Source organism: Schistocerca serialis, chromosome 8, assembly GCF_023864345.2.
Source record: "Schistocerca serialis cubense isolate TAMUIC-IGC-003099 chromosome 8, iqSchSeri2.2, whole genome shotgun sequence".
NCBI lineage: Eukaryota > Metazoa > Arthropoda > Insecta > Orthoptera > Acrididae > Schistocerca > Schistocerca serialis.
In genome coordinates, this window is record NC_064645.1 from 52,554,830 (window position 1) to 52,582,707 (window position 27,878).

Here is a 27,878-nt window from a genome sequence, read left to right on the forward strand (position 1 = left end):
TCTTCCTCCAGATGGTGCAGTACCCCTGAATGTCTTGGCTGCACGAATTGATCAACTTCCTAAACCTTCCCTACTTTTGGGAGATTTTGACGCGCATAATCTGTTATAGGATGGCGGCATGCTTATGGCCGAGGTAGGAAGGTCGAAAATTTACTATCACAATCCAGCCTCTGCCTCCTAAATACAGGTGCCCCCACACGTAGCACATGGCACATATTTGACCATTGATCTCTCGGTTTGCAGTCCTGGCCTTTTCCCATCTATCCACTGGAGAGCATATGACGACCTGTATTGTAGTGAGCAATTCCCTATCTTCCTGTCACTCCCCCGAGGTCATACCCACGGACGCCCTCCCCAATGGGCTTTAAACAAGGCAGCCTGGGAAGCCTTCACCTCTGCTGTCACCACTGAATCTCCTTGGAGGTAGCCGGAAGTCGCTGAGGCAATTAAAGAGCGTCAGCGAGCTCTACAGCAACACAAGCAGCACCCTTCTCTAGAGCACCTAATAGCCTTTAAGTGGATCTGTGCCTGTGTACGCCAGCTTATAAAATGACGGAAACATGAGTGTTGGGAGAGGTACGTGTCGACCATTGGGTGCCATACATCATCTTCCCACGTCTGGACAAAGATCAGATGTCTTTTTGGGTACCCGCCACTAACTCCAATTGTGTGTTACCTACCGAAAGAAAACGTGATTGCTGAGCACTTTGCTGAGCACCCTCAAACCGCGGATGGAAATAAAAGTCCTTTCTTATTCTCTACATGCCACAGTGAACCTTATAACGCCCCATGTACAGAGTGGGAGCTCCTCAGCGCCCTTGCACATTGCCCCGACACAGCTCCGGGGCCGGATCTGATTCACAGTCAGACGATCAAACATCTCTCATCTGACTGCAAGCGACATGTCCTTGTCATCTTCCATCGGATCTGGTGCGATGGCATCTTTCCATCGCAATGGCGGGAGAGCACCATCATTCCAGTGATCAAACCCAGTCAAAACCCGCTTGATGTGGATAGCTACTGGCCCATCAGCCTTGCCAACTTTCTTTGTAAGCTGCTGGAATGTATGGTGTGTCAGCAGTTGGGTTGGGTCCTGGAGCCACATGGCCTACTGCCTCCATGTCAGAGCGTCTTCTACTAGGGTCGCTCTACCACTGATAATCTTGTGTCCCTCGAGTTCGCCATCCGAACTGCCTTTTCCAGACACCAACATCTTGTTGCCGTATTTTTTACTTTCATAAAGCATATGACATGACCTGGAGACATCATATCCTTGCCACACTGTATGAGTGGAATCTTCGAGGCTCGCTTGTGATTTTTATCCAAAACTTCCTGTCGCTCTGTACTTTCCGTGTCCAAGTTGGTGCCTGCCCCCCGTGTTCGGGAGAATGGCGTTCCGCAGATCTCCGTATTGAGTCTCTCTCTATTTTTAGTGGCTATAAATAATCTAGCAGTGGCTGTAGGACCGTCGGTCTCACCTTCTCTGTGTGTGGATGACTTCTGCATTTCGTACTGCTCCTCCAGTACTGGTGTTGCTGAGCGGCACCTACAGGGAGCCATTCACAAGGCGCAGTCATGGGCTCTAGCCCATGGCTTACAGTTTTCAGCTGCGAAGTCGTGTGTCATACATTTCTGATGGTGTCGCACTGTACATCCAGAACCAGAACCTTACCTTAATGATGAGCCACTCACCATAGAGGAGGCATATCAATTCTTAGGACTGGTTTTCGGCACCTTATTGACTTGGCTACCCCACCCTGTCAGCTTAAATGGAACTGCTGGCAGCACCTCAATGCCCTCCGCTGCCTGAGCAACAGCAACAGGATTGCGGTTCGCTTATGGTCCCTTCTGTCTGAACTGGAGTCCTTCCTGTTACCACCTCTCCTCAAGGTCCATTCACATACACCTCCATGGTGACACGTAGGGTGCAGATTCTTCTGGACCTTTTGTGTGGCCCTAAGGGTTTCATTAACCCTGTGGCTCTCCGCTATCACTTCCTCTCGATTCTCAACGTGTACTGGGGCCATGAATGGTTTACATTGATGGCTCAATGGCTGGTGGTCACATAGACTTTGGAGTCATTTCTTCTGTGTACTGACTCATTGAGAAGCCTACAAGCTATTGACCAGTGCTACCCTCACCATCCTATGGTAGATTCCATTCAGGAGTCCATCTATGCCCTGGAATGGCCCCGTCGTTCAGTGGTGTTTGTGTGGACTCTAGGACAAGTTAGAATCCCAGGCAATTAATTTGCCAACACGCTGGCCAAACAGGCTATTCGGAAACTGCTTCTGGAGATGGGCATCTCGGAAACTGATCTGCGTTCTGTCTTATGCCACAGGGTTTTTTGGCTTTGGGAGACGGAATGGCAGACTAGTATGCACAACAAACTGCATGTCATTAAGGAGACTACGAATGTGTCGAAGTCTTGCATGTGGTCCTCTTGCGTGGAATCAGTTTTCCCCTGCCGGCTCCGCATTGGCCACACATGGCTAACGCATGGTTACCTCCTCCGTTGCAAGGACCCACCTTGGTGTCACTGTGGCTCACAAATGACAGTCATCCACCTCTTGCCAGACTGCCAACTTTTAGCCGCTCTGCAGTGGACTTTTAACTTTCCCAGCACCCTACTCTCAGTATTGGGTGACAATGCCTCAACAGCAGCTTTCATTTTACATTTTATTTGTGAGGGTGGGTATTATGATTTGATCTGTGTTTTAGCGCATGTCCTTTGTCCCTCTGTGTCCTCCACCCTAGTGCTTTTAGGGTGGAGGTTTTCATGTGTTGCAGAATGGCTGGCTTCTCCTTATTATTCTCATGGTCAGCCAGCCATGGTAATCTGCTCTGTTGTTTTGATCTCTTCTACATGTTTCTTGCGTCTCTCTGTGGTTTTCCTGTCTGATTTGGTCCAGTTTAGTGTTTACTGACTGACCTTCTGTCATTTTTGGGGTTTTCTCCTTTCTTGCCGCTGTTTTTTGTATTTTTCGATTATTTTACTCTCACCCTTGATTGGAATGAGGAACCGATGACCTAGGAGTTTGGTCCCCCCTCCCGCTCTTTTAAACCAACCAATCTTATCTGTTTCCCCGCAGAGGGCTCACAACTCTTTTGTGAGTACATACTTGGCTACCACAGTACCATGGGGCTCAAGCCTTTGCAGCACTGCTTCCTTTTCTGTGTTCCAATCCTATACTACCACTATCTCTCAACCCCCCCCCCCTCCCTCTCACTATCCCCCCCCCCCTTCCCCTCTGGTTTCCATCGAATGGTTTTCCTGGTGTAAACCCCGCTTGGACCTGGTACATGATTTTGGACTCTAGTTTTCCATTTCACTTCCAACGCTCTCTACTTCTTTTCATTAATAAATACATGTTTCCAATTGTTGGGTTTCACCTGCCAACATTTTTCAAAATTTTTCAGAACTATGGATTGTGAAGGGGTCGCCCAGTGTGGTGTGTGTTCCCTTTTTGCATTTCCATCTTAGCACCCTTCCTTTTCAATAAGGTAGTACACCAAAACCCAGCATGGTAGCCATCCCAATGTGGAGGGAACTTGTAAGGTACTTGCACGGTAGTAGCCCCTGACCACGCAGGGATCACATGGTTGGTCCCCAAGCTAAAACCTACCCATTTATGCCAAGAAGTACATGCCCATCATGACTGGAGCACAAGGGCTCGGAATAGTGGATTACCAGCCAGGTATCTGTTGCTGAGGCTAGGTGGCACCCATGGGGAAAGCCTTGTTTGTAGAGGGTGGCACCATGGAGGATGATTTGAATATGAAGCAGATAAAGTTTTCTCCCAATGTCTTCAGAAGGAAAGAATTCATTCAACATAGAGAGATACAACACCAAAATGTTTCCTTCCCTGGTTACGCTGTTGGAGGAACCTTGGGCAAACAACAAGCAGAGAAATACTCCCTGCCTGCCCCGCCCCCCCCCCCCCCCACCTCATTACCTGGTTTGTACAAGGACAGAGGGTGATTATTTTTTTGGCCATAAAGCCTACATTCTTTGTGGAGACCATACAGGACAGGTTTTGGGAGTTGCAGCTATCTTCAAAGTGAAGAGTGGACTAATTTTGATTAAAACAGCATCCCCTGCCAGTCATGGGTGTTGCTTGCTTGTGACAAGCTGGGTAATGTTACAAAGACTAGCACACTCCATAATAGTCTCAACATGATTCAAGGCATCATTTTCCATTGTGACTGCCTCATGCAGTCTGGTTATGAGCTAAGCACCAACTTTGAGTGACTGGGTGTACACTTTGTCATGTCCGTAGTGAGCCAAAGGACTTTCATCTTGGTCTTCGAGGGCAATTCATTGCCTGAAAGGTCAGGGTGATGGTATACCTATGTGATGTGATACCGTACATTCCCCCGATATGCAGAACTATGAAATTCTGGCACGTCTTCATGTTGTGATGCCAGCCGCGTCTGTACAGATAGTGGATGATTGTTGCATCTCAATATTCCTTGTGCCACACTGCCCCCCCCCCCCCTCCTCCCCAACCCCACACTGTCTGCATCAACTATGGGGAGCACCATTCTTTCTACTTACCAGACTGCACTGTCTTTCAGAGAGAGCAAGAAAAACATAAGAACATAAGATTCTGGACAGACTGACATACTAAGAGGTCAGGAAAAAGTATGAGCATCTATATCCTGCATGCATGATAGTGTTGTGCACTACAACTATGGCGATTGTCCCCCCTCTGCTGACAGTAATCTCCTCCATTTTGCATCCTACAGGCAGCCCTCAGGGCTGCATGACCATGGCTGCTCCCCTGATGGTTGGGGGCTCTCCCCCCCCCCCCCCCCTCCCCCACCCACTTTGGGAGCAATGGCTCCTCACGCACAGGGATGCTGATCCTCATGCCCCAGACAGACACACACCACCCTTGTATGACTTCTCATGCCAGAAAAGGATCCCTCAGGACACTCCCCTGCAAGGTTCCCGCCTGTCTACAACTTCTACAACCGGATACCAGCCAGTGGCTGACATAGCCATAGACTGCTGGTCATAGGGCTTGACGATCTTCTTCAGTCCTCGAAACTAATTCGGGGAAGCTCTTCCTCGAGATCACACCACACAGAATATCTCAGAACCTGTGTGTCTTCATACCATAGCCTCTCAACCAGTGGCAGTAGATAACCCTGGGATATAACCTGCATCTTTGGACCCTTCACATCCACGCAGTATACCAACAGCACGTTTCTCCAGAGGAATTGTAGTGCTTTTTTATTTTCCATCTGGCTGAGCTACATCATCTCTTAAGCTCCTCCCCTGCTTTCTGCATTGTCCTTCAGGAAACTTGGTTTTCAGCAACATGGACCCCCACCATTTGTGGCTACCATGGATATTTTAAGAATTGCATGATTATGATAGGGTGTCAAGTGGAGTTTGCACAAACGTTCTGAACTCTGTATATAGCAAACTTGGACCTATTGATACAATTTTGGAGGCTGTGGCTGTTCAGGTAAGGGCATTTCAGGATTTTAACGTCTGTAATGTTTGTCTCCCATCCAGTGGCGGAGTGCCTCGGAATGTATTGTCTGCATTGGTTTCTCAACTCCCCTCGCCTTTTGTAATCTTGGGCGACTTCAGTGCCCGTAACCCTTTGGGGCGGAACCACAATCACAGACTGTGGTAAAGGCATGGAAAACTTACTGACAGATCTCGACCTCTAGTCTCTTGAATACTGGTGCCTCCACACACTTCATTGTGGCACATGGAACTTACTTGGCCATTGAGCTTTCCATTTGTGGTCATGATCTTCTCCTGTCCATCCACTGGAGGGTCCATGATGATGTGTGTGGTATCGACCACTTCCCAGCCTTCCTGTTCCTGCCCATGTAGATGGGCTCTCCACAATTCTGACTGGGGTGCTTTCACCTCCACTGTCACTCTGAGCTCCCCACTAAATGGAGTCATTGGCGATTATTCGTGATCCCCTCTTGGTGGAGTGGAAATTGCCGAGACCATTAAAGATCCTAGGAGAGTCTCCAACTCCATAAGTGGCATCCATGAATGGTGCACCTCATTGTCTTTGAATGCCTCCATCATTAATAAAACAACAGAAGCAAGAATGCTGTGAACGGTTCATTTCAACCATTGGACTACTTATGCCTTCTTTGGAAGTTTGGGCGAAGATCAGATGCCTTTGTGGATACCAGTCATCTACATGTGTGCTTGGTATTTTCTTGAATGGTGCTATTTTCAGTGGCCCAGCCGCCATAGCTAAACATTTTGCTCTGCATTGTGTTCGAGCCTATGCATCTGAGAACTATCAAAGGCAGGAGAGCATCATTATCTTGGTACTGAAATGTGGTAAACATCCTTGTAGATGGACAGCTATCATCCAATTAGTCTCACCAAGGCTCTCTCTAAGTTGCTTGAATGCATGGTGAGCCGGAAACTGTGTTGGCTGCTTGAATGTCGCGGCCTTCTAGCTCTGTCCCAGGACGGTTTTTGCCAAGGCCATTCCACTGTTGATAATTTGGTTTTCCTGGAGTCTGCCATCTTGGATAACTTTTGACCGACATCAACCCCATATTGCTTCCTTATGCAACATACAAAAGGCTTATGACATCACATAATGATACCATGTCCCCACTACCTTACATCTCATTTCCAATTTTTGTCCAGAACTTCTTGTCGCACCATAGTTTCCAGGTTTGAGTTGGTGCTTTACATGTTACCCCCACACCCAAGAGAATGGTTCCCCACAAGGGTCTGTATTGAGTGGCCATCAATGGCCTAGCAGCAGCTGTGGTGTCTTCAGTATCACCCTCCTTGTATGCTAATGATTTTTGCTTTTACAATTGCTCCTCTAAAGTGGATGTTGCTGAAAACAGACAGCAGAGTGCTATTTGAAAGGCACAGTTATGGGCCATCATTCACAGCTTTCAGTTTTTCACCAGCAAGATTTGTGTTGTGCACATCTGTCGTCATATTCATTCACAACCAGAACTTTACCTCGACAACCAATTACTTACCATGGTGGAGACTTACCACATTTTGGGACTGGTCTTCTATGCCAGCTTAAGTAAAGATGCTGGCTACACCCTAATATACTTCACTGCCTCACTAACACCAACTGGGGTACAGACGTCTGCAGCTGTACAAAGCTCTGATCCAGCCCAGTCATCATTATGGGAGTCTGACATATGGTTCGGCATCACCCTCAGAATTGTAGTCACTGTACCAGATACTCTACTGTGGGGTCTGAATTGCAATAGGAGCCCTTCAAACTAGCCGTGTGAATAGCCTACTTGCGGAGGCTGGGGTCCCTCCACGACAGATCAGGCACCAACAGCAGCCACTCAGTTATGCTATACACATTCGCAGATACCCTAAGCACCCTACCACATCCTTTTTCCTAGTAGGGAGTTCCACCTCCCACAACGGAGACCCAGTTTGCAGTTCAACTACAGTGTCTCTGCTCTGAATTCCAACTTCCCCACTGTCTCCTTTTGTCGGGGAGCATGGCGTGTACCCTGATCTCGGATCTATCTCGATTTATCCTTTGGACTGAAAGATTCAGTTTACACCATGGTGTTTCACCACCTGTTCCTGGCTGTCCTCAATGAATTTCCAGGTTTGGAAGTGGTATACACTGTGATAGCTCAGTGATGGATGGATGAACTGGTTTTGCACACAAGCACGCAAGGTGCAGTGAACTACACTCCTTACTTAATGGCTGCAGTGGCTTGACTACTGGATTGGTGGTCATCAAATGAGCCCTTAGTCATGCTTGTTCTGCACTAGCAAGATGCTTCTAATCTGCAGTGACTCTGATCAGCCTTCAAGCTATAGACCAGTGCTACCTTAATCAACTATTAGTTACAAGCATCCAGCAGCTTATTTCAGACCTCCATCAAGCTGGACGGTTGGTTGCCTTTGTTTGGACCCCTGGACATGTTGGGATTTCAGGAAATGAAGGTACCAACCTCTTGGCAAAGTTGGCTACCAGGATGCTGATTTTGGAAATGGGGTGTCTCAGAACTGGACCTTTGGTCAGCTGTATGCCATCAATTGTTAAATGTCTGGAACTCGGAATGGTTCACCCTGGACTTCCTAAACAGAGGGTAATAAAGCAGACCATGAAAGCATGGCAGCCTTCCCATCGCACTTCTTGAGGGAATCCTCTGTCCTTCGTCAACTAAGCTTTGGTCACACTTTCGTAACCCACAGCCACATTGTCCAAGGTGAGGACCCACCTTATCGCTGATGTGGTGTCTGCCTGACAGTGACACCCACATCCTGCTAGACTACCCAAATTTGGCTGCTTTGTGGTGATCTCTTAATCTTTGGGACACACTGCCTCTGGTGCTAGCGGCTAATCTGGATTTACATTTCACGCATGCTTATCTCTGGTGAGGTGGAGCACTTTGGCCTCATTGACTGCCGGTGGGTTGGAGGGACGCCCTTCACCTGCTCTGGCCCATGGGTCCCATGGCAGCCCTTACTCCTACCCTTTTCACCTTTTTATTTTCCTTGATCTTGTATGTTCGCCATTTTTAATATTATATCTTTCCTAAAATTTCACCATCTTTTTTGTTGTGCTCAGACATGAGGGTAGGTCTCTCTCCACATACCACACTCTGGGCACCTCTTAAATGCATTTTGCACAGAGCGGCTCGCCCACCTTGCCCCTTTTCCTTGATTTTATCTCTATCTTATTGTACTTTGTTTAAAATTGGGATGCCCAGATTTGCCTTTTTGTCACCCTCTTGTGAGGATTATTCCTAGATTGATACATATAGGATGAAGGGTTTGATGACCTCTCAGTTTGGGCTCTTTAACTCTAACAACCAACCAATCAACTCTAAGTGTTAAATTTTGTTGATAAAATTCCCAATTTGATTATGACAGTGAATTACTCAGAAACATGATTCAAAGTAATAAATTTGCAACAGCTTTAATTATAATAATGTCTTTCAAATGTCAGATTCTTCAGTCTACCTCCATGTTACTACAATCGCTGTCCACTGTATCAAGCTTTCAGCTGATGGCTGTGGTGCTTAATTTGCCTTTGACAGTGGTTCCCACTAACATGAGTGAAATATTATGCAGTAGGAAGCACATGTCAACCTAAAAACTGAGTGTAAGTATTGGTTGAATCACAATTTATTTGATAGCAAAAGACCTATATAGTTTGATTAGATACCCGTTCAGGGAGCTGTTGTTGCTACACTTGATTCTGACAGTTTGGTGCTTAGTTTGGTATGTCATCAAAGCCAAAGCGTTGGACATGCCAGAGTTGCTGAAGCATAAACAAGTGCCTCCTCTGCATTCTGAGGAATTTGTGGTTTCTAGTCTATAAAATCTGGCCTGATGCCCCCACTGATGCCGTAGCAGGAGGTTTCGAACTGTCTACATCTACATCCATACTCCGCAAGCCACCTGATGATGTCAATGCAGACACCTCTCTTACCTCTATACACCACTGTTTGGAGAAAGTGGAACACCATGACCAAGAGTTGTGATCATGATGAAATTTGTTCGACCGATGTGGCACATGACACTACACAAATGACAGACCTGTACATGCACTATGACTGTGGAAATTCAGTATGGAGTAGTGCCGTCATGTGTTGCAATCAGAGCCACTAGACATCATCACATGGAATCAAGGAGCACCTGAATATGCTGCTGTGGAATACTCCGTCATGCGGTTTGTAGGTGTGTCCACAGAGCTTCAACTGTGGCCACAGGAGGCCCTGAACGAATGTGTTGTCAACTGACTGCATCCCAGAAATGTCAGGTGAACTGGCAGGCTAGTGAAGCACTGGTACATATTATTTTTCAAAAAAGGTTTGCACATTCCTCGCCACATGGGGCCAGGCATTGTTCTACTGAAATATGGTGTGTGGAATCGATTTCAGGAGGGGCAGTGCCTCAGGCTGGTAAACCTCTGTGATGCAGTGGTAGCTGTTCTGATTGCCCTCAAGACACAGGAGGCAAGATCACGTTATAGGCAGTGGCACCCCAAACCATTTCACATGGTGTTTGTCCACTATGAATGCAGTCTGCCAGATTGTGTTCACCACAACGGCGTTGAACACACATGTGGCCATCACTGTAGGACAATTGAAGCAGGACTCATCTGAAAACACTACATTTTGCCACTCAGCATGGCAGTGTCGGCATTCACATGCCCATTGCAATTGGTAGCATGGTGGGTTCTGGTCAATGCAAGCTGACACAATAGCACACATGCCACCAGTCCAGCCCACAGAAAATAGACATGTCCACACCTGTTGCAGTGCTGCTGCGTTCAGCCAACACTGTGAACAAAGCTATTCCGTCCATTACAGCCAAGAGGACAAGATGACAGTCATATTGCGGAGTGGTCATATTGTGTCATCTAATATCCTGTCAGAACTGTGTACAACGCTCTTCTCTCCACTGGTTCCACAAACACCTCGCTGTTGAAGCAGTGTGCCCAGTACAAGCCACAGTTTTATGGAACGACAAACCCACCTCCCAGAGACCAATCATTCTGTCCTGTTCATGCCAGTATTCCACCCTGTGATGTTGACAAGGCATAGTGGCACTTTGTTACACATTTTGATTTCGTATGACAGCTCCACATCGACTGAGTGTCACGTAACACTGATCTATCCAGACACACAAAAGAGGGTTCTGTTGGGCTTATGTGCACACCAGCTCTCTGCCATTTAAATCACTTATCATGGTTCTGTTGTTCTACACATCCTCTTACCCTATGGTATTGCAGACTGTTACTGCTGAGTGCTTCACTTGTTACAAACAGTACTGTACTACTCTGGCACTGACCTGACACCACATAATGGGTTGTAAGACATGGTACACCTGTGTGCATGTGATGTCAGATTCCCAGTGCCAAGGCTGCATAGCATCATCTGGTATGTGCATTTCACTGCATATAACTCTTCGCTGCCCATTGTTTCCAAACATGCATCACTACTGAAAAACATATCCTGGAAGAACTGAAATGTTGCAGTACAACAAAACCAATTCCCATTAAGGAATCTTCATACCTCACATGAAATTACTGATATCATGATATTGCTCCTTTTGATGTTGATGAGGTGTATTGTCTCATACTACTCTTTGTTTCTTTGTGGCAAATAACTGACTCACAGTCTCCAATCACTGATGCGGCTGTTTAGACAAGGGAGGCTGCTGTTGCACCTTCATGTGGGCTTTTCCTCTGAAGTCTGACACTGCATGTATACAGCTCTACACATCCTCCAAGATTGAATTTTTTTGTGTCATCATTTCTGGCTGCTGCAGTATGCACAGATTATAATGTGCAGTTAACATAAAACACTTCAAAATAATAGTAATAGTAGTAGTAGTAGTAGTAGTAGTAGTAGTAGTACTAGTGCTAGTAACAACAACAAAAACAACAACAACAACATTGCACCACTCTCATGCCTAGCGTAATTTGTGTATTGTTGAACAGAAACCTGTCTTGCTCACTACACATTTGACCACAAGAAGTCACTGCTCACACCCACTTGTGCAGTGGAGATGAACAAAGATCTTTAAATATGTGCTGTTCAGTGTCCTTGTTATTAATGGAACAATTTGACCTGTGCTCACTGATCTTAGGTCTACATGCCTCGAACAATTGTTTCAAGTTTAGAGAGTGCCTACATTATCACTTTACAGCAAGAAGTTTTTTCAGTACAAGAAATAGCCTATCTAATTGGCATTTGCCATTTTGATGTCAATCGAGCATTAATTCAGTATTCACAAAACATTGATTGCCTACTGTCGGGGGAGGCTACAATATATACAAAACTGCACACGGTAAGGGCAGTGCCAGCCTAGACGGAATGCTTCACACAATCAATTTTTCTGTAGGTGTTAATTACAAACAACAGTACAACCCCCTGTCATAGTGATGTATGCAGAAGATAGGCAAGGTAACACCTGGTATTGCACCACGAAAATGGCATGAGTGCAGGTACCAGTGCTAATGTCTGCCCCCGGTAGCTGAGTGGTCAGTGCGACAGAATGCCAATCCTAAGGGCCTGGGTTCGATTCCCGGTTGGGTCGGAGATTTTCTCCACTCAAGGGCTGGGTGTTGTGTTGTCCTAATCATCGTCATTTCATCCCCATTGACGCACAAGTCGCCCAAGTGGCGTCAAATCAAAAGACTTCACCCGGCGAACGGTCTACCCGACAGGAGGCCCTAGTCACATGACATTTACTAGTGCCTATGTGAATCACAGTCCCACAGGATCAGTAGGCAGGTGGGATCAGCTGTGTATTGTACCAGTATAACATATGGCTGTCAGGTGCATCTCAGCCGTATCGAGGGTAATTGGAGGGCCGTGCAGTGACAGAACACGATCCTCCAACCCACTGTTCTGCACTACAGTCGACATTTGTGATGTGTTTGTCTTTTGAGAGAATAAAGCATGATTGGATTGTGCCCACCTCGTGAATACGGTCCTCTGGCAGGTAGGAATCTGCTAAATGGAATGGCCGGCAGGACCTTCTGACATGAATCAGTTTGAGCGTACATGGGAGCAGTTGACACTTGCTGTGGGTCACCACTCTCACACTGGATATTCTCAGGATGACCACCAGTGAAGTAAGTTTCCAGTTCGAGTGATAGTGTTGCGATATCCTTATGGGCAGAGAATGCTGTGAAGCATGTGAGCATGTTAGAAATGCGTGGCTGGAGCAGTGCTGTACAGAATGTTCCCCAGCAGCAGATTTTGGCATAACAAGTGTGCAAAGTTGTGCACTTTTAAGCAGATTGCCTTCATTTTGGTTACTGGTGTGTTTTATTTCGCAGTAAAATTATTGTCTAGTTTCATAATCTTTGTTCTTTCACTCTTTGCTCCCCTGGAATCCAAACACATGCAGGTGGTGCAAAACATTTTAGAAAGGAGAGCTGCAGCCTGTGTTGGTACATGGTGCCAGATACATCAGCCAGAATCAAAATGTTTGAAAAAAAAAATTCACATGATCAATTTTCTTTTCTGCAGAAAAGAGCTATTTTAGTGTCCTGCTGAAGTTAGAGAAGATTGATATTTCCCATGCAGTTACCATAACATTTTGTACAGTAGAGCTTTGTACTGTTTGTTGAACACTGCCACACACACTGACTCTGAGATGCCAAAAGTTACAAATTTACTTTCAGTGTCAAATCATGGCTTGGTGTTTTCTGCTTGAAACCTTCCTGAAGAGCTAACAGATATTCTGCATGTTGTTATTGATGTCAACAGAGGGTGATATCTTATTGATTTCATAACTTGTGCTTCAACAGTGTGTGTAATATTGAAATATTATGTATTATTCCCTGGAAATGTAATGACTTGGAACTATCTGTATATATTTGCAATTTAATCACCAAACAAAAATATTGTTTGGTGATAATATGAGTTGTTACCTGAGTTTATTCTTAATTTTTACAGGTACATCATTCCGAGGACAGAGATTCAGTTCATGAAAGGTATTCTTTTCATTTTAGTATCATTTTTTAGAAATAGTGTTCACAATGAAAAAATAATTGTGAAACATTCTGTTTGCTGTTGTCAATGTAATTTCAGTGTGATTCCACCTGCTCACAGTTTTATATCTATTTTCAAACCTCAACCTACTATGCAGTCATAAAAAAGAAATAATTTGTGTGCCCAAGGTTGTAAATGCAAGTTTAACACCTGCTACTAATAAGGTTGCCACTTCAGGGATGTTCCCCTACCTAACCTGTTAAAATAATTACAGAATTGCAAAATAAGGCTGCCGTGGTAGAGGTAATGGTGGATATTGGCATTGCCTCAGGCCAGTGGGTAAACATGTGCACCATGGCAAGGGGTTAGCGGCAGCTATCATAGGGCCGACAATGTCCACTTAAACATGTGTGAAGCAATGCCGAATGTATGGAAAGAAGGCGATGGGGGCATGTGCACAGTGGCTGCCCTCAGCACTCCGGCAAGCATTACACTGAAGGCGTAGTCCAGAAGCGGCATCCGATGAAGGTGGGCAAGTTCTGTGCCATTCTCCTGGGTGATGTTAAGTGCCGTGTAGTCCAATGATGAAGCGACTATATAAGCACTAACACAGGGATGTGGGCTGCGGATAGGTGGCGGTTGGGGGGGAAGGTGGGTCAACCATGAGGCGTGCAGAGAGAGTCCATGCAGCTGTGATAAACACGGTGTCTAGGTGGTGCAAGTGGTCAAAGCACCTGCCTAATAAGCAGGAGATCCCGGTTTCTAATCCTGGTTTTCACTAGTCGCTGCCGATGCCACACGAAGTCCTGATGCAGCTGGTGTCAATGATCCCTCCCCTTTGCTTCCTTTCTGTCCCCTCGTCCTTCAATTTAAATCACTTGTTGTTTAATTAGCATCAGTAACAGTGATTTTTGAATGCAGATCAGTTGACACACAGCTGACAATTTTACAATTAAAAAATATGTTCCTATTAAACATCACTTTTTACATAACAGCACAAAATGGAGTTTATATAAAAGAATTATCCCATGCCACATCGAAAATCCCTTCCCCATTTACCGAGCGAGGTGGCGCAGTGGTTAGACACTGGACTCGCATTCGGGAGGACGACGGTTCAATCCCGTGTCTGGCCATCCTGATTTAGGTTTTCCGTGATTTCCCTAAATCGCTCCAGGCAAATGCCGGGATGGTTCCTTTCAAAGGGCACGGCCGACTTCCTTCCCCGTCCTTCCCTAATCCGATGAGACCGATGACCTCGCTGTCTGGTCTCCTTCCCCAAACCAACCAACCTTCCCCATTTAATGCCAGTTTCCTTGAATAAGACAAGTTAATAAATCATGTTGAAAATTTTGTAATAAAGGATTGAAAGACTATAATTACTGACTAGCACATAATAATAGTTTAATGAACAGAAAACAGAACTTTTTATTCCATATTATTGTCCAGAAATTTTGCTACTTAATTCCAGACAGTTTCATGTGAAAAAGTTATTGACTATGTGGGGGGAGGTGGTACTAGGTGTATCAGAAGACTGTCGTGGGATTCTAATTTTTTTTATCTTGCTGTTTTTTAAAATATTACATTTCCTCCATAAAAATTGTTGAACCAAATATGTTTGTTATTTCAGAAGATCATTTGAAAACATTTATTGACTTGAAAGCAAGCTATACTTCCAACCTTTAAAGCTGATCATTCCATTCCTGGACTGCTACCTAATTACACCAGATTCTCTCCGATACTGAATAGTATTTTTTTCATCTCATGACATAGTCTTGATAGTCATCTGTTTAAAGTACAGGAGACGTGAAAAATGGTATTGTGCCATAATTCACTTTTATAAAATTGTAGGTAATGAGGCAGTGGAACAATATTCTAACGTTAAGAATTTTTTCCTGACAGTGAACCGGTGTGTTTACATAATAATGTTAATAATGAATGACATCCTGCTTAAATTACCAATTTGTTATTTATGAACTCTTCCACTGAGTAGTAACATTTCTGTTCAGACTGTTGTGTAGCAACCTGCTTTGCTTATACAGACAATGGTGAGTATTCTTGATAGCTCAGATTGTTGTAGAGAATTAATGTGACAAGTTTAGCAGTGACATTTAGTACAAGAAATCAGTTGAAGAAGATTTTCTGTCTATAATTCCATACCTTATCATCAATTCAAAATAACTGTAGTACACAAATTCCCACATGTCCATGTCGGTGGCACTGGTTCCCCAAGTTACTCGATAGGTGCCCGGTATACGTGTTCAAGTTAGAATTCTTATGAGAGTATTGTGAAAGAACTTAAGTCACAGACAGGCACAATAAAAAGACTGCTATACGTTTCAACTTTCAGTCAAAAGGCCTTAATCTAGAGTAAAAAACACACACACACACACACACACACACACACACACACATACACATGCACGCACGCACGAACACTGTCTATGGCCACCGAGGCCAGATTTCGATTGACTGCACCTGATGGGAGAAGCAATCAGTGAATGGTGGAGGTATGGAGGAGGCTGGGTTGAGAGGGGGAGGGATAGCAGGTTAGGGGTGGGAAGGGGGAGTGCAGTGCTCCTTTTGTGAGTGCATGCACGAATGTGCTAGAGACATAATATTGTCCTTACTCAATTGTGAATTTTCCATTGTTTAGTTTAAATTCTTATCTAGATTTAGTCCTGAAAATCTGGTAGGATTCAGTTCTGTTATTTTTATGGCATACCTTTAACCTTACATTTTTGATTGTTGTGTCTCAAATTGTGCCATATGCGTTTTTGAGATCTTCAGTACCAATCTGTTTCTAAGTTGTTCAGCATATTAATTACGAAGTGAACAATGTTCAAAAGACAGATTGCTACTTACTGTAAAGAGACACATCAAGTTGCAGACAGGCACATTTAAGACACTTGCATGCAGCTTTTGGCCACAGCCTTCCTCAGTGACACACGCCAGTCACAGACACGAGCAAGCACACTTCACATACACACGCCTGCCAACTCCAGCACTTCGGGCCGGAATGCCTACCTGGAGTTTCCATTGTTTACATATGAAATCAAAGATATTTTCAGCTTCAATATTTTCAGTTAAAATGCATGTATCATCTGCAGACAGTACTAAAGGTAATTTTGCATAGCTGGGCAAATCATTAACATCTGTATTACTAAACCACTGTCCCAGTACCTGCTACCAGTTGTACGTTGCCCATTGGAAATTTTATGTTCTATATTTTGCTTAGTTATTGACTGAATTGAAAATGCGATCACTATCTGTTCATTCAGAGGTACACAGTAAGACAGTTGTTGCAGTTAGAAACTTTGTGTTTGTCTTGAGGCAGTGTAACTGACTGTTCAAATGGCTGGACTATATTCATCCCATATTTGAGAATGACTTAGTGACTTCTGACAAACTTTACACCTAATTTCAAACTTTTGCAAAGCTTTTTCTCATTGACACCCCTACAAAATGATGACAGGAAAAAAGTTTATCACTTACTACATTATCATTCTTCATACCATCAAAGTTCAGCATCTGCATCTTAATTCATTACTTCTTTACTAACGACTCTGCAACACTGTTTGCAGACAATATCCGTACACACCACTGAATACACATGCAAAATTATGTTGTTGTACAACACACGGTTCAGGAGATGCATGAATAACTGGTTTTTGCTCTGCTTAAAATTGAGCACAAATTGCCTAGACTAAGCTGGAATTGGACAAAAATATGGAAACACTGAACAAAAATGCAGATGCTAGTCAAGCTTGCGAGTTGGAGCATTGTGTTTAACCACAGATGTTCCTGCACAGTGTCCTCAGTACATTACAAGTGTCAGTCACGGTCAGAACAGTGTTCAGTGTAGTTGTGAGTGCATTATGTCGGAGCTAAGTGAATCTGAATGTGAGCGAACTGTTGGTGCTTGTATGGCGGGTGCTTCCATAACTGAGTTCGCTGAGGTATTTGGTGTTTCAGGCGGAACCTTATCGGAGATTTATACCGCGTATGGGGAAAGTGGAAAAATATTGTCTGTTAAGTCACAATGCAGATGAAATGTGTATTCAGTGATTGTGACAGATGGTCATTGAAGAGGACTGTGACAAAAAATAAGAGGATGACAGCAGCAAATGTCCCAGCGGAGCTTGAATGTCGTACTTGCAAACCCTGTGAGCACCAAACTGACACAAAGGAACCTCCATAAGCAGGCAATTTCAGGGCAAGCTGGAATTCGGAAACCACTCATGACTGAAGCAAATTTTAATAAAATAATCCGTCTTTGATCGCAAAAAGAAAGAGAAGGAAATGTTAAATTTCAGTGATTCCTTATAATCTGAAAATGATCTGGTCACCATAAAAAAACTTTTTTGTGATGAAGGCTGATTATGTTATTAAAATTAGGTTTAGGTCACCGTGTTTGCTTAGTGATGCAAATGCCCAGAACTGGAAAATTTGGTTCCAGAGCCATAAAACCAGGACTATCGAGCGATGGAACAATGTCATTTGGTCAGATGTATCTTGTTTCACACTATTTACAACTTCGGGCTGAGTTTTCATCACGAGAGTGAAACATCACAGGTGTTTGGTGGTAATTTGGGCTGTTATATTGTGCTATTCCATATGCCCCGTGGTAACTCTGCAAGGTCACATTATTGCCAAGCATTAAGTGACCATTTCTGCTGACCAGGTCCATTCCACAGTACAGTGTTTGTTCCAAGATGACAGGCCCCTATTCACACCAGCTTGTATCATCTGGGACTGGTTTTGCGCGTTTGAGGATGAATTGTCACATCTCCCCAGGCCACCACAGCCGCCAGATGGTCTCACTGTTATTGAGCCTTTATGGTCTACTTTGGAGAGATGGTGCTTGATCCCTGTCCACCTCCATCAGCATTACCTGAACTTTCCTGTTTTGCAGGAAGAATACTGTATTTTCCCAGTCCAAGATGACTGGAAGCTTTTTTGAATGCCAACAGTTTTCCTACATGGTGTTAGGTATGGTGATGTGTGTGTGTCTGGTGTTCTCATATTTTTCTTCACCCCTGTAAACATGACCTAAGTCACTGTAGCACATTGCCTTTAATCCCTTGACGTATCTACTTTTGGGATTGTCAAGATGTGGTTTATGAATCAAAGCCTTTTGTAAGGTCAGAAAATATTACTGTAACTTTATTATTGTCGTCTAACAAGATGCTAATCTTATCAATATACTTATTTATGGCATGTACATATCTCCTTGTTGGAAACCAAATTGGGTGTTGAGAATAATCTCATGTTTTATAATAAAACATTTGCATCTGGATTGCAACTACCTTTGCAAATACATTTGGGAAGAAAAGGAAAGAGATATTAGCATGATATTTCCCCATTTCTTCCCCTGAGATTATTTTAATACATCTTCAAACTAGAAGATGCTGAAAGAAACATGTTTGGCTGTCAAGAGGGTAATGCACAAAATCTTCAACAATTATCATTGTAGAATATTATAGGGAGATCCCACCCCCACCCCCCACCCACCACCACCACCACCACCACCCCCCACCCACCACCACCACCACCACCACCCCCCACCCACCACCACCACCACCACCACCACCACCACCACCACCACCATCACCACATCCAAAGAAATTTTTGTCATATGTAAAGGTGATCAGTACCATCTAGAGTCAGTGCCCAGACTGACAGATGGAACAAAAGTAGAAATGTTGAATATCATTTTCAAATGTTACTTTACAAAAGTAAATGCAGGAGTATTGCCCAGTTTATTTCCTACGCCATTTCAAATATAAGTGATACAGATATTAGTATCAGTGCCATTGAAAAACGGTTGACATTGCTAAAATTGAACTAAGCTCATGGTTCCAAAAGAATCCATATCTAGTTCTGTACAGAAGCTGCAGCTGAGTTAGCCCTTTCTTCCAACTATAGTTTTATCATAAATCCCTTGAACGAAGAGTAGAGCCAGTTCTTGGGAAAAAAAGCACAGGTCACATCGATTTACAAGAAGGGTAGCAGAAGTGATACCCAGAACTGTCACCCATTATCCTTGACATCCGTCATTAAAGCATCCTGAGCTCAGACATAATGAGATACGTTGAACAGAATGATTGATCCTTACCACCCAGAATGTATTTCAAAAACATTGGACATGCAAAACCTAGTACACACTTTTTCCCCATGACACTCTCAAAGCCATGGACAAGACAGTCAGGGGTATACATTATTTCTTGATTTCTGAAAAGCATTTGAACCACTCTGGCGCAACAGTGGAATTGTGTAACACATCGTACACTACCAGGTGATAGTCCGTTGCCGTTTATAATGGCATGGGTTGTGTGTGCATCATCCACTTTTCCGCCTACCTTTGACAAATGTGTAGAAATTGCTAGACAGTAATGGTGTATGAAAGATGTCACTGGGGGCAGGAATGGCATCAGATAGTGTTTGCTGATGAATCCAGGTTCTGTTTGTTTGAAAATTATGGCTGCATTATGGTTCTCTGCAGACAGGGGTGAGGCATCACAGTGACATGGTGCGGGGTCCTATTGGGTACAACCACAAATCACAGTTGGTGCGTGTCGAGGGCACTGTGAACAGTGTGATCTATGTGAATGGCATCCTGCGACCTGTAGCCATACCCTTTCTGCACAACACACCAGACACCATTTTTTCAGCAAGACAATGTACGACCATTTGTTGCTGCATGAAAAGGTGGCTTCTTGGTGTCACAGGATGTCATCCTTTTGCCTGGCCTGCCATATCACCAGACTTGTAACCAATCAAATATGTGTGGGATGTGGTGAAATGACAGGTGCAGCACTGTGACCCAATGCCAACCACCAGAGATGAACTTTCGAACCAGGTGAATGCAGCACGGATGGCTGTACCATAGGACCATTCACACATTATATATGTCGATACCGACAAGCACGGTTAAAGTTATCAGGGCCTGTGTCAGAAACTGTGCCTACTAGACAACAGGACACATGCTGAACCGAGGTGACTGAAATGCTAATAATTTCTGTGGTGTTTTGTTTTTTCTGAACATAAGTATTCAAACACAGGCAGCAGATCAGCTGCTTTCTATTTTTATTATAAACAATGAATGAATCATTAAGTTTTTAATTTATTAATTTTTCCTTAATTTTATTTCTCATTTATTATTTCATGAAAATGTCAGGAAAGTAAGCTTTTTTTTTTTGTAAAATTTGCAGCGTTTTTTTCCCTTTGATTTGTTTATGACAAAAATAACATTCCCTTTCAAATGAAAAATTTGGATAATAAGCAAAGTACAGCATTCACCAGTAACAATTACTTGACAACAGTTAGAATTTCAGTAATGAATTAATCCATTGGCCAATGTTTGTTGTTCAATCAGTTCACAGGTACTTGCGCCATAATGTGCTGATTGGATAGTCAGCTCCTTTCATCAGAAACAGTATCGTGCAAAGATGATACCAATCCTTCTGAAGCCACAAAAATTCCAATCGTTAATAATTGAATTTGGGGCTACAGGGTGCATGGCTGGCATACACCTTGTACTCTGCTCCCAAAAAAATTAAAGGATCACTGGTTCTGAGTAGAAAAATGCAATAGGTACATTATTGTCTCAGTATAGCTGTACTGTTTCTTATGTAATGCATTTTTTGTTTATTTCTAACTTTCAGCACTGTTGTTAAAATAGCTCTGATACCTTTTCTTATATGTATAAAAATCCTGTACTTAAAAGCAGTGGAATTTTTATGAATAAACATTACTAAATTGAAAAAAAAAGTTTTGTTGAAAAACTAAAAAGTTTAGCACCACTGCTCTGACAAATTTATATACTTTTTCGTTTTCTTTTTTTACCCAGTTATGGGTAAAAAATAAAAAACTGATATAACTGAGGCCAAGAAAATACCAGTTATTCAGAAGTAAAATACCAGTATCACTTTTTCTCATCCCTGTGGCAAATGTTGGAAGGTAGGTGAAAATTATCCCATGAAAGCTTACTTTATTGAGGCATCAGTCTTCTGGCTGGTTTGATGCTGCCCATCATGAATTCATGTGCTGTGCCAACCTCTTCATGTCAGAGTAGCCCTTGCAGCCTACATCCTCAATCATTTGCTGGATGTGTTTCAATATCTGTCATCTGTACAATTTTTACCCTCTACAGCTCCCTTCAGTACTATGGAAGTCATTCCTTGATGTCTTAGCAGGTGTCCTATCATCCTGTACATTCACCTTGTCAGTGTTTTCCACCTAATTTTCATCATTTGTTTGTAGCACCACATCTCAAATGTTTCGATTCTCTTCTGTCCTGGTTTTCCTACAGTCCATGTTTCACTACCATAGAATGCTGTACTCCAGACGTACATCTTCAGAAACTTCTTCCTCAAATTAAGGCCTATGTTTGATACTAGAAGACTTCTCTTGGGCAGGAATGCTCTTTTTGCCAGTGATAGTCTCAGGCTGTATACAACCGGGAGATCCGGGATAAACCCGAGAATTTTTTAGAATTCTGATAACTTTTCATCGTTTTAGTTTTCAGTTAAATTTTTGTAATTTTGACTGCTAAGAGCCGATACTCTAATAAAGGACATTACTGTATCCCCCTACTGCAGAATAATGCTGCAGCAATAAAATATAAACGTGAGACAAAAATGAAAATAAAACTTAAACCGTAGAGGAAATGCGCCATATACAACAACAAAACACAGTACTCGTACAAGCGTCTGCCAGCAGCAAAATGTGTTAAAGGCTTTAGGAAGACTGCAATGCTTCATAACAACAAATTGCCTCTGATGAACGTGACATCACAACTGTTTACATTAGATTTGTTACAGCAGTTACGAGCAGGCTCGTGCACATGCGCAGTTGAGTCACATAACTTCTCCCGCTTCTGGCTACAGAAATGTGGCTGTTGGCTGTGTAAGCAATGGAAGTAAGCACATAGATGCTACCGGGCTAGGTGGTGGGAGGGCGGGGTGGGGGGGGGGTGGGGGGGGGGGAGGGGGCAACCGAGGTATCTGGCCCGATTATTCATAGATTTTGAACGCATCCATGTTGGTTTTTAACATATTTTAACACCTTCTAAGTTTATTTCTGAATGAACCATAAGTTGATTTTTGAATGCGTGCATAGTGTATTTGATGTCTGTCGGGAATTCTCGTCATATCTAGAAATAAACTTCCCTGCAGACAAAAGGGGACGGGGCTATGTGAGCTGGGTGGAATAAAGCCGAACGGATGAATGCCAATTGCAGTCTGATTACATGGTTGATTGGGTTTGCGAATGATCAGCGTTGTTATACTTACTAGCGAAATCCATAGGTTCAGACAACCAGAGTGGAAATAAATGACTAACAGGAATAACAGGTAATAAAGATTATGTATTATCTTCTCAGTGCACTCAAGAAAATGGAATTTTGGCAGAAAATTTTGGGCCACAACACTACACTAGTAAGGGCCAATTATACAGTCTCAGACCAGCAGCCGCTTAAGTTATGTTCTGGAAGCAGTGCGGAAAACGTGAACATTTAACAATGCCTGACTGGAGAACAATCGCGGGATAACAAAACTGATGATTCTGACAGGGTTGGTGAAGTTAACTGGTGAATAAGTTTTGACAATGGCAGGAATAGTTACAGAATCAGTGATAAGATTGTTTGCTAGAATGAGCAAGGAGAAGAAACGGGGACGTCACACAAATTATGGAAGAATATCACGATTCCAAATTTATATTAAAAAATTTGTACTACTACTTTTCGATCTCATGCTTGAGAAACTGGAGAGAATAAATGAAATGTGAAACTATTTCCTAACATAAAGCTTTTTGCTTGTAGTAGGCCTAACAGGCATTTGATATTGGTACTTCGTGAATTATATTCTGTTGTGTTACAAAAATGACCATTTGTGTCATAACAGTCTCATTTATTTGGTGTGTGTTAAAATTGTTGCAATATTAGGAAGGCCTATTTTGTTTTGTCGAGTAGACAGTGACAAAATATACGTAATCAAATCGAGAAACCACACCGGTCTTGGGTGCTGTTTGTATTAACAGATTTTTCAGTATTAGACAATGACATTTCGATTTTTCATGTGGCAAAACGTTTGACAAATTTTGATGAGGTAATAGATTCTTTCGCAGAAAGGAAAGTACACCGTATAAAGCTGTAGCAAGATTAGAGGGGAAAAAATGCTAGGAGCTAAGGATTGAAGAAATGTGTACTGTCTTGTTTGTCTCTTGTTATAACTGGTTTTATGTATCCTATATTTAATTTCATGTCACACAAAACAGGAACTTGTTAGCTAACAGGCAGCAAAGAGTGCAAATTTTCTGAAGAGTTTTGATTCTCCTGATTACAAATAATGCCAGAGAGCAACTGCTGAAACAAACATATTTCTAACAGGTCGCAGAAAAATATTGCGAATGTTGATTTGAAAAGTGTAACTTTCAAAGTAAATTTCCTTTTACACAAGTTGAACTATGTACGAGAATGTAGAACGAATTTCTTAAATCACACTACGTTTGACTCTCATTTAAAAATCAACTCTTCAATGACAAGTCATTTGGAAGAATTTTGAGCCCAGAAGATCAGAGATTTATCTCATTATTAAAAATTTTACTGGCACATTTGTGTGATATATCTTGAAGTGTAACACGTGCAAAAAGATCAGCATTTGGAAGCTTAGCTTCTCTTGCAGCTTATTTACCGTAGAGACCAATATTATATGTGAAAGCTTTTCTTTTCTTGTAGTAACACTATGTATATCAGTTTAAACCATTAACTTTGCTTGTTTGTGTGTTCACACTACTTAACAGTGATGTTGCTAATTGGCTGACTACATCACTTGTCCTACGCTCTCAATATCTGCCGGCTGGCGAGATCACGTGAAATGAGCTATGACAGCCTTACAAAAGCGCATCGCAGTCTCAGTTTCAATGCTCGGGAAAGTAACATGCAGTGTTTGATGGAATTAGAATTTATACTTTCGTAATACAAAAATATGCAGGGTACATGTTGCTTCACATCAAAGATCTTTCCAAAACGTGTTTTTTTCTCCCTGAGTTTTGTTTTCTAAAGTGCCGGGAAATTCTACACCCATGTATAAAACCAGAACCATTAAAAAGATAAGTTTTACATTCCCGAGGGACAATATACTGTCACTTAGCACGGAAAATGTGTTTCCATCCGGGATAAAGTGTATTTTTAGTCAGGAAATACAGGAATTTTTTTTCCTTGTCTGCGTATACACCCTTTAGTCTGCTTTAGATGACACTTGGTCTGTCTTTCATTAGTTATTTTGTTCCCTAGGTAGTAAAATTCCTTTACTTTATCTGCTTCATGACTGTCAGTCCTGATGTTAAGTTTCTCACTGTTCTCATTTCTGCTACTTCTCGTTACTTTTGTCTTTCTTCGATTTACTCTCAATCCATATTCTGTTCTCATTAGACTGTTTATTCCGTTCAGCAGATCATGTAATTCTTCTCCACTTTCACTGAGGATAGCAATGTCATCAGTGAATTGTGTCACTGATATACTTTCACCTTGAATTTTAATTCCACTCCTGAACCTTTCGTTTCAATCATTGCTCCTTTGATGTACAGATTGAACAGTAGGCGCAAAAGACTACTTCGCTGTCTTACACCATTTGTAATCCAAGCACTTCGTTCTTGGTGATTATTATTCCTTCTTGGCTCTTGTACGTACTGTATTTTACGTGTCTCTCCCTTTAGTGTACTCTTATTTTTCTCAGAATTTCAAACATCTTGCATAATTTTACATTGTCGAATGCTTTTTCCAGGTCAACAAATCCTGTGAATGTGTCTTGATTTTTTTTTCAGTCTTGCTCCCTTTATCAACTGCAGTGTCAGAATTGCCTGTCTGGTGCCTTTACCTTTCCCAAACTAATTTGATCGTCGTCCTACACATCCTCAATTTTCTTTTCCATTCTTCTGTATATTACTCTTGTCAGCAACTTGGATGCATGAGCTGTTAAGCTGATTGTGTGATAATTCTCACATTTGTCAGCTCTTGCAGTCTTAAGAATTGTATGGATGTTATTTTTCCGAAAGTCAGATAGTATGTTGCCAGACCCGTACATTCTATACACCAATGTGAACAGTTGTCTTTTTGTCACTCCCCCCAATGATTTTAGAAATTCTGATGGAATGTTATCTATTCCTTCTGCCTTATTTGATCATAAATCTTCCAAAGCTCTCTTAAATTCTGTTTCTCATACTGGATCCCCTCTCTCTTCAAAATCAACTCCTGTTTCTTCTTCTATTGCATTTTGACAAATCTTCCCCTCGTAGAGGCCTTCAGTGTACTCTTTCCACCTATCTGCTCTCTCCTCTGCATTTATCAGTGGAATTCCTGTTGCACTCGTAATGTTACTACCTTTGCTTTTAATTTAACCGAAGGCTGTTTTGACTTTCTTGTATGCTGAATCATTCCTTCCAACAATCATTTCTTTTTCGATTTCTTCACATTTTTCATGCAGCCATTTCGTCTTAACTTCCCTGCATGTCCAAATTATTTCATTTCTCAGCGATTTGTGTTTCTATATACTCGAATTTCTCTTAATATTTTTGTACTTCTTTTCATCGATCAACTGAGGTATTTCTTCTGTTACCCATGCTTTCTTCACAGTTACCTTTTTTGTGCTTATGTTTTTCTTTACATCTTCTGTGATTACTTTATTTAGAGATGTCCATTAATCTTCAACTGTGCTGCCTACTGAACTATTCTTTACTGCTGTATCTATAGCCTTAGAGAACTTAAAGTGTATCTCGTCATTCCTTAGTACTTCCGTATCCCACTTCTTTGCGTATTGATTCTTCCTGACTAATCTCATAAACTTCAGCGTACTCTTCATCACTACTATGTTATGATCTGAGTCTACATCTGCTCCTGGGTATGCCCTACAATCCAGAATCTGATTTCAGAATCTCTGTCTGACTGTGATGTAATCTAACTGAAATCTTCCCATATCACCCAGCCTTTTGCAAGTATACCTCCTCCTCTTGTGATTCTTGAACAGAGTATTCACTATTACTAGCTGAAATTTGTTACAGAACTTAATTAGTGTTTCTCTTCTCTCATTCCTTGTCCTAAGTCCATATATTCTCTTGTAACATTTTCTTATACCTCTTCCCCTACAACTGCTTTCCAGTCCCCCATGACTATTAGATTTTCATCTCTGTGCACGAACTGTATTACTCTTTCTGCGTCCTCATATACTTTCTCTATCTCTTCGTCTTCAGCCTACTTACAAAGTTTAAAATACCTACTTTAAATGGTTAATCGAGGTGTTTAGTGCTACACCCTACATATCCCTCCTTTTAGTACCAGAAAGGCAAGATTATGCTAATTACAATGTACACAGAGGCATTTAAGCAATAATACTCTTCATGCTCCATACATGATTGGAACGAGAAGCAGTCTACTCTCTTCTGTGTACTTCACAATGGTTTGTAAAGTGTAGATCTATATGGAGAACAACCTTTTTCAAAAGAGTTATTTATTAATGCAATTAGTGGATGACTTATTGTTTTATACACTGATTTAATTACTTTAGTGGGCATACCATTCCAGCCTGCAGAAGTTTCATTTTCAGTGAAAACTCATATTATTTTCTAAGTCTCTCTTGAAACATACACACACTTACACTTTTCACCAAATGCAAAAGGATTTATCTTGTGCCTGATAACCCAATACATGGAAATGTGATTTCAGTATATTTATGTAAAATTCATTGAAGCACTTTATATTTGTGCAGGATTTACAATGTCACTTTAAAGTTTAATTTTAGAAATTTCATGGCTACAGACTTTAATTCCTATTCAGGGTTAAGTGAGAGACCACTCTACCTCCCGTTTATGTTTGTGGCTGAAAATTATTGTTTTGACATTTATTTTGTCACATTTACAACATTATTAGATACAGTTTTATAATGCTTAATGTATCCAATTAAACCAGTCTCTCTGTTGCAGGCCATTGTGTAGCTGTCTTTTTGCAATAATGTCTCACAGCTTCCAGCACACTTCGGTATTCAAGCATACCATGAAATGTTTATGGATGATGTTTAATGGTTACCTAAATTGATGTCACAATAACATTTAGGTCCACTAATTCTACATAGCAGCCATCAAAATTTCATTCTTCATCTAAACAGTCAAAATAATTTCTTACTTTTAAACAGTTTGCAGTTAGTCAGCATTGTGATCGTTTACATTTTAGTGCATAATACATTTGGTCTCTGTTTTGTTTATAACTGAAGCACACACTTGCTTTGGAAACATTTTGATCTTAGCTTTGTTGTGGACTTGGCTAATTTTTCATGCTGTTCTTAAAATTTGGCTAGTACCTATTAACATTGTACTAATTGTCTTGGTGCCTAACCTATTGAAGTGCAAACTATCTTTCCTCCTACATGAAT

At 42.2% G+C, this 27,878-nt stretch overlaps 1 protein-coding gene across 8 annotated transcripts in view; it reads left to right on the forward strand.

Annotated features, from left to right (window-relative positions):
* LOC126416105 (gastrula zinc finger protein XlCGF17.1) overlaps nt 1–27,878 on the forward strand; it is a 172,526-nt gene that overhangs the window by 92,163 nt on the left and 52,485 nt on the right. For 7 of the 8 annotated variants that reach the window (XM_050083613.1, XM_050083607.1, XM_050083609.1 and 4 more), the window contains one exon: nt 13,423–13,460. In XM_050083613.1, the coding sequence (XP_049939570.1) occupies nt 13,423–13,460 (38 nt within the window). Of the gene's footprint in view, nt 1–13,422; nt 13,461–20,833; nt 21,075–27,878 lie in introns of those variants that run through there. The other variant, XM_050083612.1, reaches the window with a different exon arrangement.